The following is a 14,637-nucleotide window of genomic DNA, read 5'->3' on the forward strand; positions in this document are numbered from 1 at the left end:
GCTGAGACTAGTAGATCAATTCGGATACCTACTGCACATCATGACACTGCCGTCCCCAAACGTCACTTTTGGGACAACATTGTCATCTACTGCTTGTAGCCGCTCGCAGCTCATAAAATAGATTCTCTGCGGTGTAGAAGTGAGATTCTGAAGAAGCGTGTTAGGTTGTATTTTAGCCCTACCTGGTCATATGTTGTATTCAGCGTTACTTGTGAATTCGGGAATGCCAAATTTGTCGTGCATAGCACCAGTGCCGTAACGAGGACGTGGCAAAAGATGGCACCCGCCACGGGCGCAACTAGGTTTGGGGCGCAAAACGTATAACATTTTGGTCATTTTGGGGTTGGAGGGGGGGGGTTGCAAGTTAGACATTTGCCACAGGCGCTTCATACCCTCGTTATGTCACTGCATAGCACGTACAGAGATAATCCACAAAAATATGGAAAATGTATTTCCAGAATGGAAAAACCCTGCTGCCAACATATGAAACCGGCTAGCAGGATTGTGTGTGTGTGTGTGTGTGTGTGTGTGTGTGTGTGTGTGTGTGTGTGTGTGTGTGTGTGTGTGTGTGTGTGTGTGTGTGTGTGTGTGTGTGTGTGTGTGTGTGTGTGTGTCCAAATTGAGCAGCATGAAATTGATGTCATAATCCTGCAGGATGACGTTATTCCATACAAGCTACAAGTGGGAGGTTGTAGCTTTTCGCACTTGTAGTGTCCATTGACTTCCATTTGGACCACTGAAGCGACATCTGTCTGGAAGCTAGTGAATCAAAATGTCGCTTCCTAATTTCGGAAGAAAATTATCACCAGTTTCTTCTATAAGGATCGATGCCTTGGTGTCATAGAGAAGAAAAATGCATAAACATCTTTGATGTTGCCAAAACTAAGCGTACCAAAGCAATCTTACGTGTAATACACGCATCTACGTCAAAATAAGGTTATTCACATCAGTGAGTTTCTTACCCTGTTCTTGGATATGGTTGAAAAGATCTGAGTATGTCAACAATATGTATGTCAGTATGTCAATAATAATATACACAAACTATAATAATACAAATCCTGTATCTGCTAATATTCTTTGGCTTAATATCTACTGTTTTTAGATAATCATTCATATTGCCATTCTAGTGACTTTTTAGAATGGGGGGGTTGTCTTATTGCTAGATTTTCAAGGTTTTATCATTCTTAATTAATCTGAAAAGTTAGTTTGTAGCTTGAGTGTCTGTATTTTTATAGAATTTTTATTTGTTATGTATTCGTACTTAAATTATGCTTTTTTTTGGGGGGGGGGGACCTCTTCCGTCCATGAGAAGGGAACGTCCATGGGCAGGGGTATCCCCCTCCTTCCAAGTGACTTAATTACAAACAGTTTTTTCGTAATATTTTTAGATAAATTTCTTTGTGTTTTTTTTTATTTTTAATTTAATTACTAAAAATATCGCTCAATCAGTTGCATCAACAGTTTTGGTTGAAAAGACCTGAGTTTGAATTCCGTCATCTGATGCTCGGAAACCTTATAAGAAATTTTCGAAACCGAGGGTATTTGCATTCATCCAAAACAGACAAATCGGCAAGAAGAAATACACATTTAACAAACATAATACACCCTGGTTTCATGGCCTTAGTGTTTTTTTTTTTTTTTTTTGATCGTGTTTTCTAGATTATAACAACAACTATTTGCTTTTTGCTGTTTGCCAGTTCCTCGCTTAGCGGAAGTAAGCAATCGACTAGACTGCTTGCGTTATCTTGCTGTCTTCAGATTAATAAGGTCCACATAATCCTAAGGGTTTTGTGATGGTGCCACAGTGCATCGTCATCCCATATATTCTTAGATTTTCTAATACAGACAGATATTGTAAGCTTTTAGTATGTCTTTTTTTTTTTTTTTTTTTTTTTTTTTTTTTCAGATGAGATGAAGATCCAACTCGCACTTATCTTGGAATGACCATATTCAGAGACAAATTATAAATTTAAGGTAAGAAAGAGGAGTAAGAGTATAGGCGAATATTTCAAGTAAGATATATTGAAAACTTTTTTAAAAGATAACATCAAAAATGGGATAAGCATATAGAAAAATCAGAAATAACAATAAATTAAAGAATGAATTCTAACTTTCTCTTTTTGGATTGGCAAGTGCATTAATGACACGATGTTTATTAAGGCTAACCGACAGAATTTTAAACGAATTTATATGAAAATATTTCATTCTTCAGATAACACACCACAAGTTAATCTACCAAGCACTCGTATATACAACAATTTGATGGGCTCTGCTTTTTTTCGATAAAATATTATAAAAGCAAATATTTTTGGTGCAAACATATTTTTGTGATTTTGAATTGATCTTTATGAGTCGATCACTGAATATACGTCCTTTTCCTTGACCATCCTTCCCCCCTCCCTCAACCCCTTCATCATTCTTGCGTCTATCATTGATAGCACTAAAGTACTTGCATAAAATAATGCTCAGTATTATAAATTCTTCTTTCAACATAAGACTGTCACAGTTGATAACATTCATCTGGAATCTACTCGTGCTGCGTTTGTGAAAAAATGCAAAACGCGTGGCTCATTGTTACGATGTGTTGCGTAACTTCCCTCACAGCCGTAGAACTTTGATATATGCTGACCAAGATGAGACACCTTGTTTGGTCTTTGTTATATTGGGTTCGACATCATATCACGTATCTTCTTTAAATCTATAAACATCATCATCATCATTATCATCAAATTCCTGATATGTACCTTCAGGGAGTTTACAGATATTATGATAGTATTATATGAAATTACTAACTTCCAATCAACAATTTTCCTTCTAATTAATATGTTATTCGTCAAGATTTCAGTATCATCAGATCTTATATTTCTGTCTTTTAAGACACTATTTTACTGTATAAATTCACCTATATCTTGGTCTTCCTTTGGATCTTTTTCTTGCAAATCTGGCAAATAATAAGTTGGTTTGTTAGCCTTTCCTTTCCCATTCTGTTTTTAAGTGACCAGATCACCTGAAGTTAGCTCTACTCAGGACCGTCGCCATATTAGATCGCGCCCTGGGTCAAACAATTAAATATCGCCCTTGATGGATTATAAGAAAAAGATAAGAAAATCTCCAAATGCTATTTTGTGTCTATTACAAGAGAAACATTAATGCAAAACAATCAGGTAATAATATTAATTAAATGTTTGCTCTACGGGGATATCGCACAATAAAACTGTTTTTAAGCGCTTCTAAATTTAAATTATAAGCTATATCCGCCTCTATCGATATAGTTTCTAGATCAACCAATCTTTCTTGGGTCATTGCTGTTCGCAAATAATTTTTAATCAGTTTAAGCGTGGTTACGTTGGGATTTTGGTTATATATATATATATCTGATGCAGAGAGTTTGGGGAAAACGGGGAGAATATTGCTGATGTATTTCCAATGATGAGTTCGGGTTCTGCCTCTTTTTCTTTTTCCATCTGTAGGGGCATGGCATAGAGGACCACCTGAGCATCAAAGTGTACAGAGGGTGGATGTCTGAGTTGGTGGTCGAGCTATTTTATTTGGTTTCTTTGAACAGTTCTGACTAGAGGATCTTGTTGGGTTTCATCTAATATAGTAGAGTGGGGAATGTGGTCTTCCCAGGAGTAATCCAGGATATTTCTTAGACAAGTAGTTCCAAAGCTATTTATAATATTGATTGCTGCTTTTGTTGAGATGTTCCAGGTCTGAGAGCAGTACAGAAAGATAGACTGGCTGGTGCACTTCTAAAGACGAATCTTCCTCTCATTTGAGATGAGGCTAGACTTCCATACTTCATTAAGACTTCTGTGGAACTGCAGTGCTTTCTGTTTTCTTGATTTGATGTCTGTTAAGGAATCTGAGATGTGTGATCCAAGGTATACAAAGTCCTCTACTTCTTCAAGATGATAATTTTGATTTATATAGATGTGCTCATTTATCTGATGTTTTAATAGCTTTGTTTTTTGGGAGTTTATTTTTAGTCCAAATATTTCTGTGGTTCTCCTAAGGCTGTTGAAATGGTTTGGGGAATTTGTAATGTTGGAGTCAATGAGAACTATATCATCTGCAAAGCTCAGGTTTTCAAGGTGCATCTGTATATATGGGTCTTTGATAAGGATTCCAGATTTAGCTTGCATTAATTTAAAATATAGTCAATCACTATGATGAAGAGATATGGGGCCAGAGTATCTCCCTGTAGGACTTCTGTGGTGATGGGAAATTGTCTGTTTTGTATCCATTAACTAGTACTGTGGCTTGATATCCCCAGTAGGGTGCCCTGATTGCCCTGATAAGTTTAGGCGAGGACCACTTTTTTTGAGAGAGAATTTTTAATTCTTCCAATAAATCTTTTGCATCCACATCAGATGCTATAAAATATCTTATTGCCCTAATACGGCGCCTATTGCAATATGGCTGAACGAGCGCCCTTAATTAAGCGGTGCCGTGAGGCAAGCTGCCTCTATGCTGCACCCCGTCGCGGTACTGGCTTCTACTAACGCATTACTTATATTCTTTTTCTTTGTGTTGCTGATTTTCATGCCAAATTTATTACAACAGTTATTCAATTTAGTCAGGGAATCTTGCAAACTTGTACTGGATTTATTTAAAAGTAGAACATCATCTGCATAAAGAGCTAAGATTAGCATCACCAATCTCGATATCAGTTTAATACCATTTTCCTTCAAAATGCGATCCATATTGGCAATGAATAATAGTGGAGATTATTTGCACCCTCGTCGCATACCTGATTCAACAACAAACCATCTTCCTGTACCTCATTCAATTCTAACTAGCGACTTACAACTTGCTTGATATCATGTCCCCATCGACACCATACAACTGTAGCGTTTTGAATAGCCTTTCTCTTACCACTTTGTCATATGCCTTTTCCAGATCTACAAAACTTAAACACAAATCCTTGTTATATTCCGAATATTTCTGAACTAATTCTCTTAAAGTGAAAATTTGAAACTGGCAACCTCTATTTGGACTAAATTCACCTTGTTCTTCACCAAGCTTTCCTTCCCAATTTTTCTTAGCCGTTTCTCAAGTATACTTGCATGAATCTTACCAGGGAACACTCAGTGGAGAAATATCTCTGTAATTCTCGCATGCAGTTTTATTTCCCCTTTTTATATATGGTATACTATGAGAGCTCTACTCCAAGCAACTGGAATTTGACTCTCTGGGTTATGCAGTGGAGCAGCTGTAAAATGTTTATACCTCCATATTTGAGAGCATTTCTGGTCGAATTTCATCTACTCCAATTGCCTTTCACATTTCAGGTTTTTGATGACTTTTTCTACTTCAAACATGGATATGTATTCCTGACTTCATTCCTGTTGGGAATTTTTACCATCGTGCTGATACTGCTTGTTTCATTTTGCAACCTGTCAAGGTAAATGTGTGAACATGTTTAATTATGTTGATCAGTAAAGAAACAGCAATGTTGCTTTACTTCTCGAGTCTAAGACATACCTTAGATGATTCACATATTCACAGATTCAAAAATCAATCTCTGACGAGATTTAAGCCAAGATTTCGGATTTCAACTGCTCAATTTCTAGAGTAAAGTGGGAGAAAATGTTTCGCTGTTGGAGCATCTCTGTCAGCGTTAAATCTGTAAGTTGCAAAATGAGGCAACTCAAAAACAGAGAGGAAGAGGATTTCTTTTTATACTTGCCAATTAATGTGATATTTTCCCCCTGCTCTCTGCTTAATGATGTTTATAGATATATCAACGTTCCCTCTAAGCCAGGGAAGCAAAGACACACATCATGTCTTCTGAGCAGTAACTGGGTTGGCCTGGGTCACTCTGGGCCGGAGTGCAGTCATTTTCGAAAAAAAAAAAGTGAATTAATTATATTCATAAGTTTCGAAAAATTACTTTAAAAAACTGAGAACTTACACATTTTTATTCAAATGAAAATATAACGGTATATAATTGGCTATTCTCCAGTCTTCCAAAGTTACTGGAATGAACGGTCTCGCGTACTCCGTTTGGGGAATAAAAGACGTTAGGGAATTTATTGTTATTTTATTTTATAAAATATACGTATGCGTATTAAAACAATGTTAAAAAGTAACTTAGCATGAGCTATCCGTTGCTCCCAATTTTTTGTCACCTATTCTTGTCGCTTTTCCAGGACAGAGTCATGGTTAACTTTGAATCCATGTGATTTGATATGGATTAACATTTCTAGATGAAGGAAAAAAAAAAAAAGAAAAACTTTACTACAAGACTGTCGTAATATTGTTCATTAAACTGAAACCTCTCATGGCATCAGCAATGGATGCCTGAATTGGGCGAAAAACCCAATCTTGTTTGTGGTAATATGATATTTCAAATGCAACCTATTCTTTCAATTCCCCTTATGAGAATTGGAAGAATGGGTTGGACATTTTGATTAGGGGGAGAAGATCAATCTTCCATAAATTCCAATTCTTTCCATCGGTAAAATCACAACTAACTTTCGCTTTCGCACATGACAGGCATGCGACACCTTTATCTTCAGTGTAAGAAAATATTTCACTTAACTATACTCCTCCCAAGCTCCAGAGTCCGTCTCAGTTTCAACTAATTCATTTAGCCACGATAACTTAAAACTTCCTGCGGCTTTAAGTTTCTTTATGTCATCGTGATTGTCTTGCACCGATCTTTGTATTTGTATGCTTTGACTTTTGATCTCTTGGTGGAATCAAACTTAAAAATTTGAAAAATTCAAACTGCTGAACGTCTGCTGCGTTAATAGGACGATAACAAAGGCACACTTCGTTAGGACGCTGTCTTTGAGCGGAAGAGTGCGTCTGGTGAGAGGGGGGACTGTCGCTGCGCATGCACCCATCTTAGAGAGAACATGGATATAATACGAGTTGGATGGCTCCTAAACCACCAAAAATTAAGATTAAAAAAAAAAAAAAAATCTGAGCTCAAAGTGACGTCACTGTTTGAAATTCCCGTATCGAACACTTGTACAACGAAAGTCGTGGTATCTGATTTCCGGGATGTGCATCAAATGCGGTACGTGTGAAAACAGCCAAAGACATCTTCCGTTTCAGCTGAGTGAAAGAGGAAAAGTGATCCTATGACATCATCGTGTTAACGACCAAGTTTATTTTCCCAAGGGGGGAAGCGGAGATTCTAACTAATTTTTGAACCCTATTGGGTAGCTATTCACTATCATTCAAGCTTTTATGATGGCGAGCCCAAATAATATGAAAACTCTACTCGAAAGATCAAATATGGAGGTTTTTCTCAATTTTTTCAAGCCTTTAATAATCACTAATTAAATCTATTCAGTAACGGTTTTGATTTTTTGTAATAACTTTTTTTAACATAACAGCAGTAGTTTTAATTATTGTCGATATTTTGCCGAGATGGTACAAATATTTGACCGGTACAATATGTAGGATCAGTTTTTATATAAAAAAATAGTACACGGAGAATACTCTCAATTCAAAAGTATAACAGTAACTTTTTTTTTTTTTTAAGATTTTGGGAAACATGATATCGCACTGTCTCAAGCACATGTGAAGAAAGATCGATAGATGGAGTCAGAACACAATACTCCGTAGCCCGTATTTGTCAACATAATGGAAGAATTGATTCTCTTAAAATACGAAAGAATACTTTGGACTAACTACCAACAACAACATCAAAATGGTTTGCTGTTTACTCTATTCCCTCCCCTTGATATAATTCATTATTTAATTAACGCAGTAGATCAAAAGCATACTATTATTGCAAGAACTGCATGATTTAAAATAACTACAACGCAAAGATATTTTACAAAAAAATTATTGAATTAAAAACTATTGCTTTTCGGTCTCATCTTCTACTTCACTCGAAATACTTAAAAAAAATAAATAAAAATAAATATAAAAAAAAATAAAACTTCAATATCTTGATAACAGTGCATTGTCATCTTCAGGTTTTTTTGTTTTTTTTTTTTGGGGGGGGGGGTATCTAGTAGTATTTTGAACTCCTCTTATCAATGTTCCCAAGTGCGTGTGCGTGCATGCGTGTCCACGCACCGGTCGTAGTAACCCCAAGGCATAAGCCTCTGTATCTTATGATATAGAGGCTTAGTCTTCCCCTCACTGTCAAAGATGATGCGCTGTTTTTTTTTATTTTTTTATTTTATGGTATTAACGCAGCAGTAGATCAGTGGTGAGTGATTTTCAAAAAGCTTTAAATATGACCAAGCGAAGATGTCAAACCGGTGAGGACTGCTGATGGGACTCTCCTCTAGAGACTAAACGCAATACATTTTCAAGCCCACTTCAGGGCTTCATTCAGCGAGGAACATTCGCATTCGAGGTAATGAAAGTTTGCCTTCACTTTCAATTATTTTAATTAGAACGGATATCTAAAATTCTGCGTGGGAAAAATAAATAAATAATAAGATAAATGTCCCCCGTGTGCTGAACCACTAAGGCTACCATTAAGTCATGTGGAAACTAAACTTTTTTTTTTTTTTTTGATTCCGTTGGTTGAAAGCCGAATTTCGAAATGGGTTTTAATGGATGTAACCACCAGGACTTTTTCGTTTTATTGATAATGGACAGACACTTTTTTTTTCGTGCTAGTTTTCCATCGAAACTCATTAGCAGAATCTATTTTGTTAGAACCCCCCCGAACCTAAGATTTCCATACAAAGTGAACTAACCTTCTGAGAAAATGTAAGGCAAATCATGTGCAAATGTATAGGGATAACAAAAAAAAAAAAAAAAAGAGGGAGGGGAATAATTATTTGGGCAAAAACAAGCAAATTATATATTGTATAACGATCCACATTGGATGCAAGCTGTCATAGAGATTGTAAATGGAAATAAAAGCGATGCAATATTTCTTCTGAAATCGTAATTTTTGAAAAAAAGAAAAAAAAAAGAGCGAAATTATAATTGAGGACTTAATTACTATGTCTCGCTAATTTATACTAAAATTAGCGACTCGATGGGAATCGAACTGCGACATCCTCCAGCCAACGAACTTTTCGGCTCACTTCTCTCAACCGTTGTCGAGGTGAGTAGCTTGCTAAGCTCTTAAGCACATTAACTCCAAAGTGGTTTGTCGACCGTCTCCGCCAAATTGTATTCCCTCATAGGACTTTTTTTTTTTTTTTGTTTTTTTTTTCCTTTCAAACATCTTGCGAAATATTTCTTTGTGCTCCCTCAACCTGCCACTTCAAGCTTCACCCGAAGATGCCTGTAATTCGCTGGCGGACCACCTAACGTGCTTTTCAATCTGGTTGCCATGGCACTTCTGGCATAGTCCACTCTGACATCGCATGTGTGTGTGTGTGTGTGCTCACAGTCAGACTCCTTACGATATACTCAACGTGTCGGCCGCTCCGAACTAAAACGCTTCTACTGTGTGCGCCAGAAGCATGTGGTGTGAAAACACGCGTGTAGACATAAAACGCGCGCGATCTTAAAATGTGACTAATGACCCCGAACTAATTCGGGAAATAGGAAAACGACTTCGCAAATTTCTATGAACAAGATAATAATTGTAGAGTCGTTTTACCAGCGGTAATAGGAACCCGTTTCCCTCTTGTTTTGATTATTTTTCCCCCTCTTCGGTCGACCAACATGAAAAGGTAAGTAACAGATGAGGATAATAGAAAGAGAAAGATTTAATTTTAACTAATAGGGGAAATTTCAGTTTCCCTATGAACATATTTTATTTCACGTGAGATAAAGGACTGAAGCAGTTTACGAAATGCTATTTTATGTAATGCGTCTTGTCTCGCTAAGTTTCGCCTTTTTTTGACATTCCCGAAACTAAAATGTCAAGGTGCACTTCTTTATCTTTCACGCTCCGGGGGAGTCAGAGATTTAATCTCTATTGGATCGATAGCCTATTATGACATCTGTCTGTGATTTATGGATTCACCTGCTTGTTCTCCTCCTTCTGCGTGAATAAAATATTTCTTGCGCTATTTTAGTGACCTCCGTCTCTCGATAGGATCCCCGCCTCTCTCTTATACTTAGTACCGAAGCTTATGTGGTTAATTGCTCGCTCGTATTTTTGTGAACAAAGATGATTTGGACCCCCTATTAAGGTACATGAGTTTTTCATGGTGCGCTGAGTGTGTGTGTGGGTGTATGTGGACAGAGAGAGAGTGCGCACACCTTGTCTGTTTGTGGTTGTCTCAGTGGGATATTTAACTGGAAAGAATACAAAGAGGCGAATGTGGTTGTGTTAACACTCTTTTGTTGTTTATTTCGTTCATCCAAAAATCTGTAATATTAATTAGTTTTGACAAAGCAGTAAAGATAGTTGTTCGGCTTTCCTGTGGATTATGAACAATTCAACTACTTTTCTTTTGCAGAAGTGATCAACGAAGTAAAAAAGAACTCCCCGATACTGACAAACACAAGCCTATACCGATAACTAAATTACCAAAGCGAGTAAATACCTTGCCAATTCGGAATCGGACAGCAACTATCAGAAGAGGAACTTCACTCAACAAAAAAGTAAGTTTTTTTTTGTTTAATAACTTACATTTAAAAAAAAAAAAAATTTTTTTTTGTTATATTACTTATCGGAACCTTCATTGGAGCATATAGAAATATAAGTAAGTTTCTCTGTAATATGAGCTACACGTATACGTAGAAACCAAAGTACTTGAATATTATTAACTCTAGCTTAATGTGTCAGCGCTCTCAAAAACATGATCAAAGTTTAATTGGGATCTCGAACTTTGAATAATGGTAATTGAAAATTAGTCCTATGTTAGTATTCTATTTGACTGTTTATAATCCTGTTAGCTCTTTTTTTTTTTTTTTTTTTTCAAAACGAAAAGTGCTGAGTGCTTTACAGTAAATAATATTGTCACGCCACCTTTCTTTTCAGGCCTTGGCTTGTTTTGCATCGTTACTCTTTCTAAGCCATGTCGAAAACCAAAAGAAAAAAAAAAAACTAGACTACCCACCGAACGCGTGAAAAAAGATTATTTTTAATAGAGACTTATCTAGAAGAGTTTTTTTATTATGTTAAACCTTATTTTTTTAGATTTTTTTTTTTTTTTTTTTGTAAATCACAATTTTTGAAATGAAGGCAATGAGCTTCGTTTTCTCCCTCCCCCCTCTGCATCAGGGACTTGTCCATAGTTTCAAAATCTAATCCCGTAAGTGCAATACCCTCCATCTTTAATAATTGAGTGACAATCCTTAGTGTAATGAACTAACCATAACGAGATTGCCACTGAACATGCCATTTTGGTTTTGTTAATCACGATGAAGTGTCGTCAGCTTCAATTTTATTTGAGTGATTTAAAAAAAAAATACCCCTGACCCTTTTGAAGACTATTTTATTTAAACCGTCTGTGTAGTAATTATAATGCCACTGGTGAAAGAGAAAAAAAACTTGTATTTGCATTGACAAAGGCCAACAACTCAAAATTAGAGTTTTAGAACATCAACTTCAATATTGTTATCTGCACACTCAGCGCAGCTGCTGACACTCTGGATGCTTTTTATTATTATTTATTTTTTTTTTTTTCATTTGTAACAGACAGAAGATGATGTTGTCAGAAACCCTTTTAGAACACAGACCTATAGGCTAAACTTTTATGGTCGCTAAAAGGATGGGGGAGATTTTGTTCCACCAGACTTTCGCTGTTGTCTCCACTTATGCATCGTTGGCTGCAGCTGCCTTCGAGTGAAGCCTGTGATCACTCTTTGCTTTTCTTTGTGTAATTGTACCCCATACAAACGTGACGGCTGCTCAGACTATCCTCTCGATGCACTAGTGACAGTTTCCGACTTTCTCCTTGTATGTCACTTCAGGGATATTACGTTTACCTCATATACTTGACGCACAGATCCGGAGTTTGACCGACAGGGGAAAGACATAAAAAAAAAAAAAAAGAGGAAAGAAAAAAGTATGTTGAATATGCGCATATTTTTAAAGTAAATTTATTTTCAGTTTTTTAATTCAACTTAACGAATTTTACACTAATTAATTTCTTACTACAGTGCGTAGTTGATCTCTCCACTTTCCAACCAACAGACTGTGAGTTTGAATCCCACTGTGGCTATGGATGTTTCTGAATACATTTTGAAGTGGTAGATGAATTCATCGCTCCTCTTATTGGATGCATGAAGTAGTTTTAGAAAGATCTATCCTTAGTCTCTAAGTCTTATAAAATGCTGCAAGATTTTCAAAACCTTTCGTGGTTTGGATGGACATGAAAAATGTATTAACCATTCTCTGTCTATCTATTATGTCGGATAAGCGCAATCACCACTCTCGTGGTGGAAGAAATGGTTCACAGTGGTTAGGATGAGCCATTGTTTTAGCTGCAAGCTCGGATACCTTTAGGATGAGCTTGAAAGTCAACAAGTGATGATGATATACATCATTTATGCTTATGTTTTGACCATGTTCATTAATGAGATAAATGTTGAAATATTTTGTCTGATTTTTGTTATTCCTTGGTGGAGCTTTCTTTTCTTACTATAGTAGTATTTCAGAAAAGTGAAAGAGTAATAATAGCATTAGTCGTAGCCTCTTGGCTATATTTCCACACATAAAGTACCCAGTCTCCCGGCCATAATATAGTCTTAATAGTCCCTCCTTGCATATCATAACTTATAAGCTAGCTATAAGCATGATCTGGCAGAGCAAAAGACAACGGGATTATGCGTTATTTGGTCGAGATATCTTCTGATGCATTACCATCAAATCTAGTCCCACGTGCCATCTAGCTGCCAGAATAAGGAATTCCTTTATTGCTGTACCTCGAATCGAGAAAGTTCTAGGGCTCCATAGTATGCTTGCCATTTCTTTGAAAGGTATCGCTCACCATGCGTGTAAGAAGAGGGTTATGACAGAAGCTAACCCTAGGTTTCGTCATCCCTCAGAGCAGGAAACTCGAAACCAAATATGACATTAACCACTTCGAGTCTCGTAAGCAAGACATCAATATTTCACCGAGCAATGAGATTCATCTCATCATCAGTAGTTCTAACAGGCTCTTAAGCACCACTACCTTCCAAGTAGCCTTGGATTTCGTAACCGTAATTCCAGGATAAGTTAGTCAGCCCCCCCCCCCCCCTATGCCTAAGTATACTGTACATGTGTTCTCCTGGCCGATTTTTTTTATTTCGAAATAAAATATAAGCTTCATCTACTGCTTAGAAAGAAGCTATGAAACATTTACTACCCTGTAAGCAAGAAAGTAAGTAACTATGAATTTTGTCTAATCTATATTGTTTTATTGTTGTATCCAATATATGTAACAGGCAGGGGCGCGCCAGTAGTGTTCGGCGCCTGTGTGAAAACTTTAGTTGGCGCCCTTATACCTCCCCCCCCCCACTAAAAAAATACTTTATAATATTTTTAATATTTGATGCCAATGAAGTGAGTATTTCATTTTATCTCCTAAATAGGAGGGCATATTTTTAAAGTCAGGATCATTAGCTACACGTCGCGTGTGTTCCGATATAAAAGGATCAAACTTTTCTAACATCTCAATACATTTTAAAAAATTGCCATTATCGCGATCGTAAAGTTTATTACTTTTACCACGAAGAGCTAGATTTGTTTGCCTAAAAACTGTACTACAAAATCTAGCTAGTTATTCTTTTTATAACTTCATACAGTGGCGCACTCAGGATTTAACCTTTGGGGGGGGGGGTTGAGTAGACGTTTTGCGAATACTCACTACATATCGCATACGACCTATAACTGAGCATCTGCAGTGATCGCTAATTCATAAGTAAAACACAACATAAATAAAAAAAAATGAATTTTAATTAGGAAAAGATTTTTGGAAATTTTTCTAGTGCCCGGGCCCCTTGGCTCCCCTTCTGGGTGCACCACTGACTTCATACCAGCGTTTCCTTTCATTATCTAAAACTGTTTGATGCAAATGATCAATACAAGTTTTATTTCTTAAGGATGTAATTAATTCTATCCATTTCTTGTAATTGTTCAAATAATTAAAATTTTTCTCATGACGATTCAGGTACACTGCAAGATGTTGCCTATATTCTGCTGATAACAACAGAATATAGAATAAAGTTAAAACCTGCAGCAGATTTTCTTATATATGTTTACAGCAAATGCGAGTGTGAACAAGAATAAACAAATTCAAACGCGCGTCATCCTGTAAACAGTAAACTCACGCAAGTTCAAGTTTTTACTTGTTTACGCTAAACTACTTGTTAGACCTAGGATCAGAATAAAATAAGATCTTAAGGAATAATAACAAATAAGCGATTATAAATAATATGTTTAAGACAAATCTATAAAATATAATTAAAATTTAAACAAAAATGTAATTTATTTTGATATAATTAATGAATAATTTTTTTTAAAAGTATTTCCTCCTCGCCTGAAATCTTTGGCGCCTTTACATCCTGGCGCCTGTGTGCGTCGCGCACATTGCACACTGTGCCGGCGCGCCCCTGGTAACAATTTTCATCTTTAGAGGAAAACGGCAGTTTTTCCTCTGAAGATGCAAAGTATATTTTAATACAGAAAATTGAGCGTGAGATCAGTATTCGCTGTTTGGACATATTTGCATAGAGTTAACAGTTATTTAGAAGTAAAATAAGGCTTTAGGAAAAATAAAAAATAAATCTTTTTTTTTTCTTTGATGATGATGAGAAGGA

At 36.3% G+C, this 14,637-nt stretch overlaps 1 protein-coding gene across 3 annotated transcripts in view; it reads left to right on the forward strand.

Moving 5' to 3' along the window:
• Nucleotides 1–14,637, forward strand: part of LOC150108535 (serine/threonine-protein kinase NIM1-like) — a 123,944-nt gene that overhangs the window by 71,992 nt on the left and 37,315 nt on the right. The window contains exons 1-2 of one of the 3 annotated variants that reach the window (XM_090415965.1): nucleotides 8,248–8,329; nucleotides 10,347–10,491. Coding sequence is in view for 1 of the 3 variants with exons in the window: in XM_090415963.1 (XP_090272089.1) it covers nucleotides 9,604–9,611; nucleotides 10,347–10,491 (153 nt within the window). In the remaining 2 variants the exon portion in view is untranslated. Of the gene's footprint in view, nucleotides 1–8,247; nucleotides 8,330–9,353; nucleotides 9,612–10,346; nucleotides 10,492–14,637 lie in introns of those variants that run through there. The other 2 variants (XM_090415963.1, XM_090415964.1) reach the window with 2 other exon arrangements.

The sequence above is a fragment of the Typopeltis vanoorti genome, chromosome 3, assembly GCF_054136105.1.
Source record: "Typopeltis vanoorti isolate ZY-2024b chromosome 3, IOZ_Tvanoo_1.0, whole genome shotgun sequence".
In the NCBI taxonomy this organism is placed as follows: Eukaryota; Metazoa; Arthropoda; class Arachnida; order Uropygi; family Thelyphonidae; genus Typopeltis; species Typopeltis vanoorti.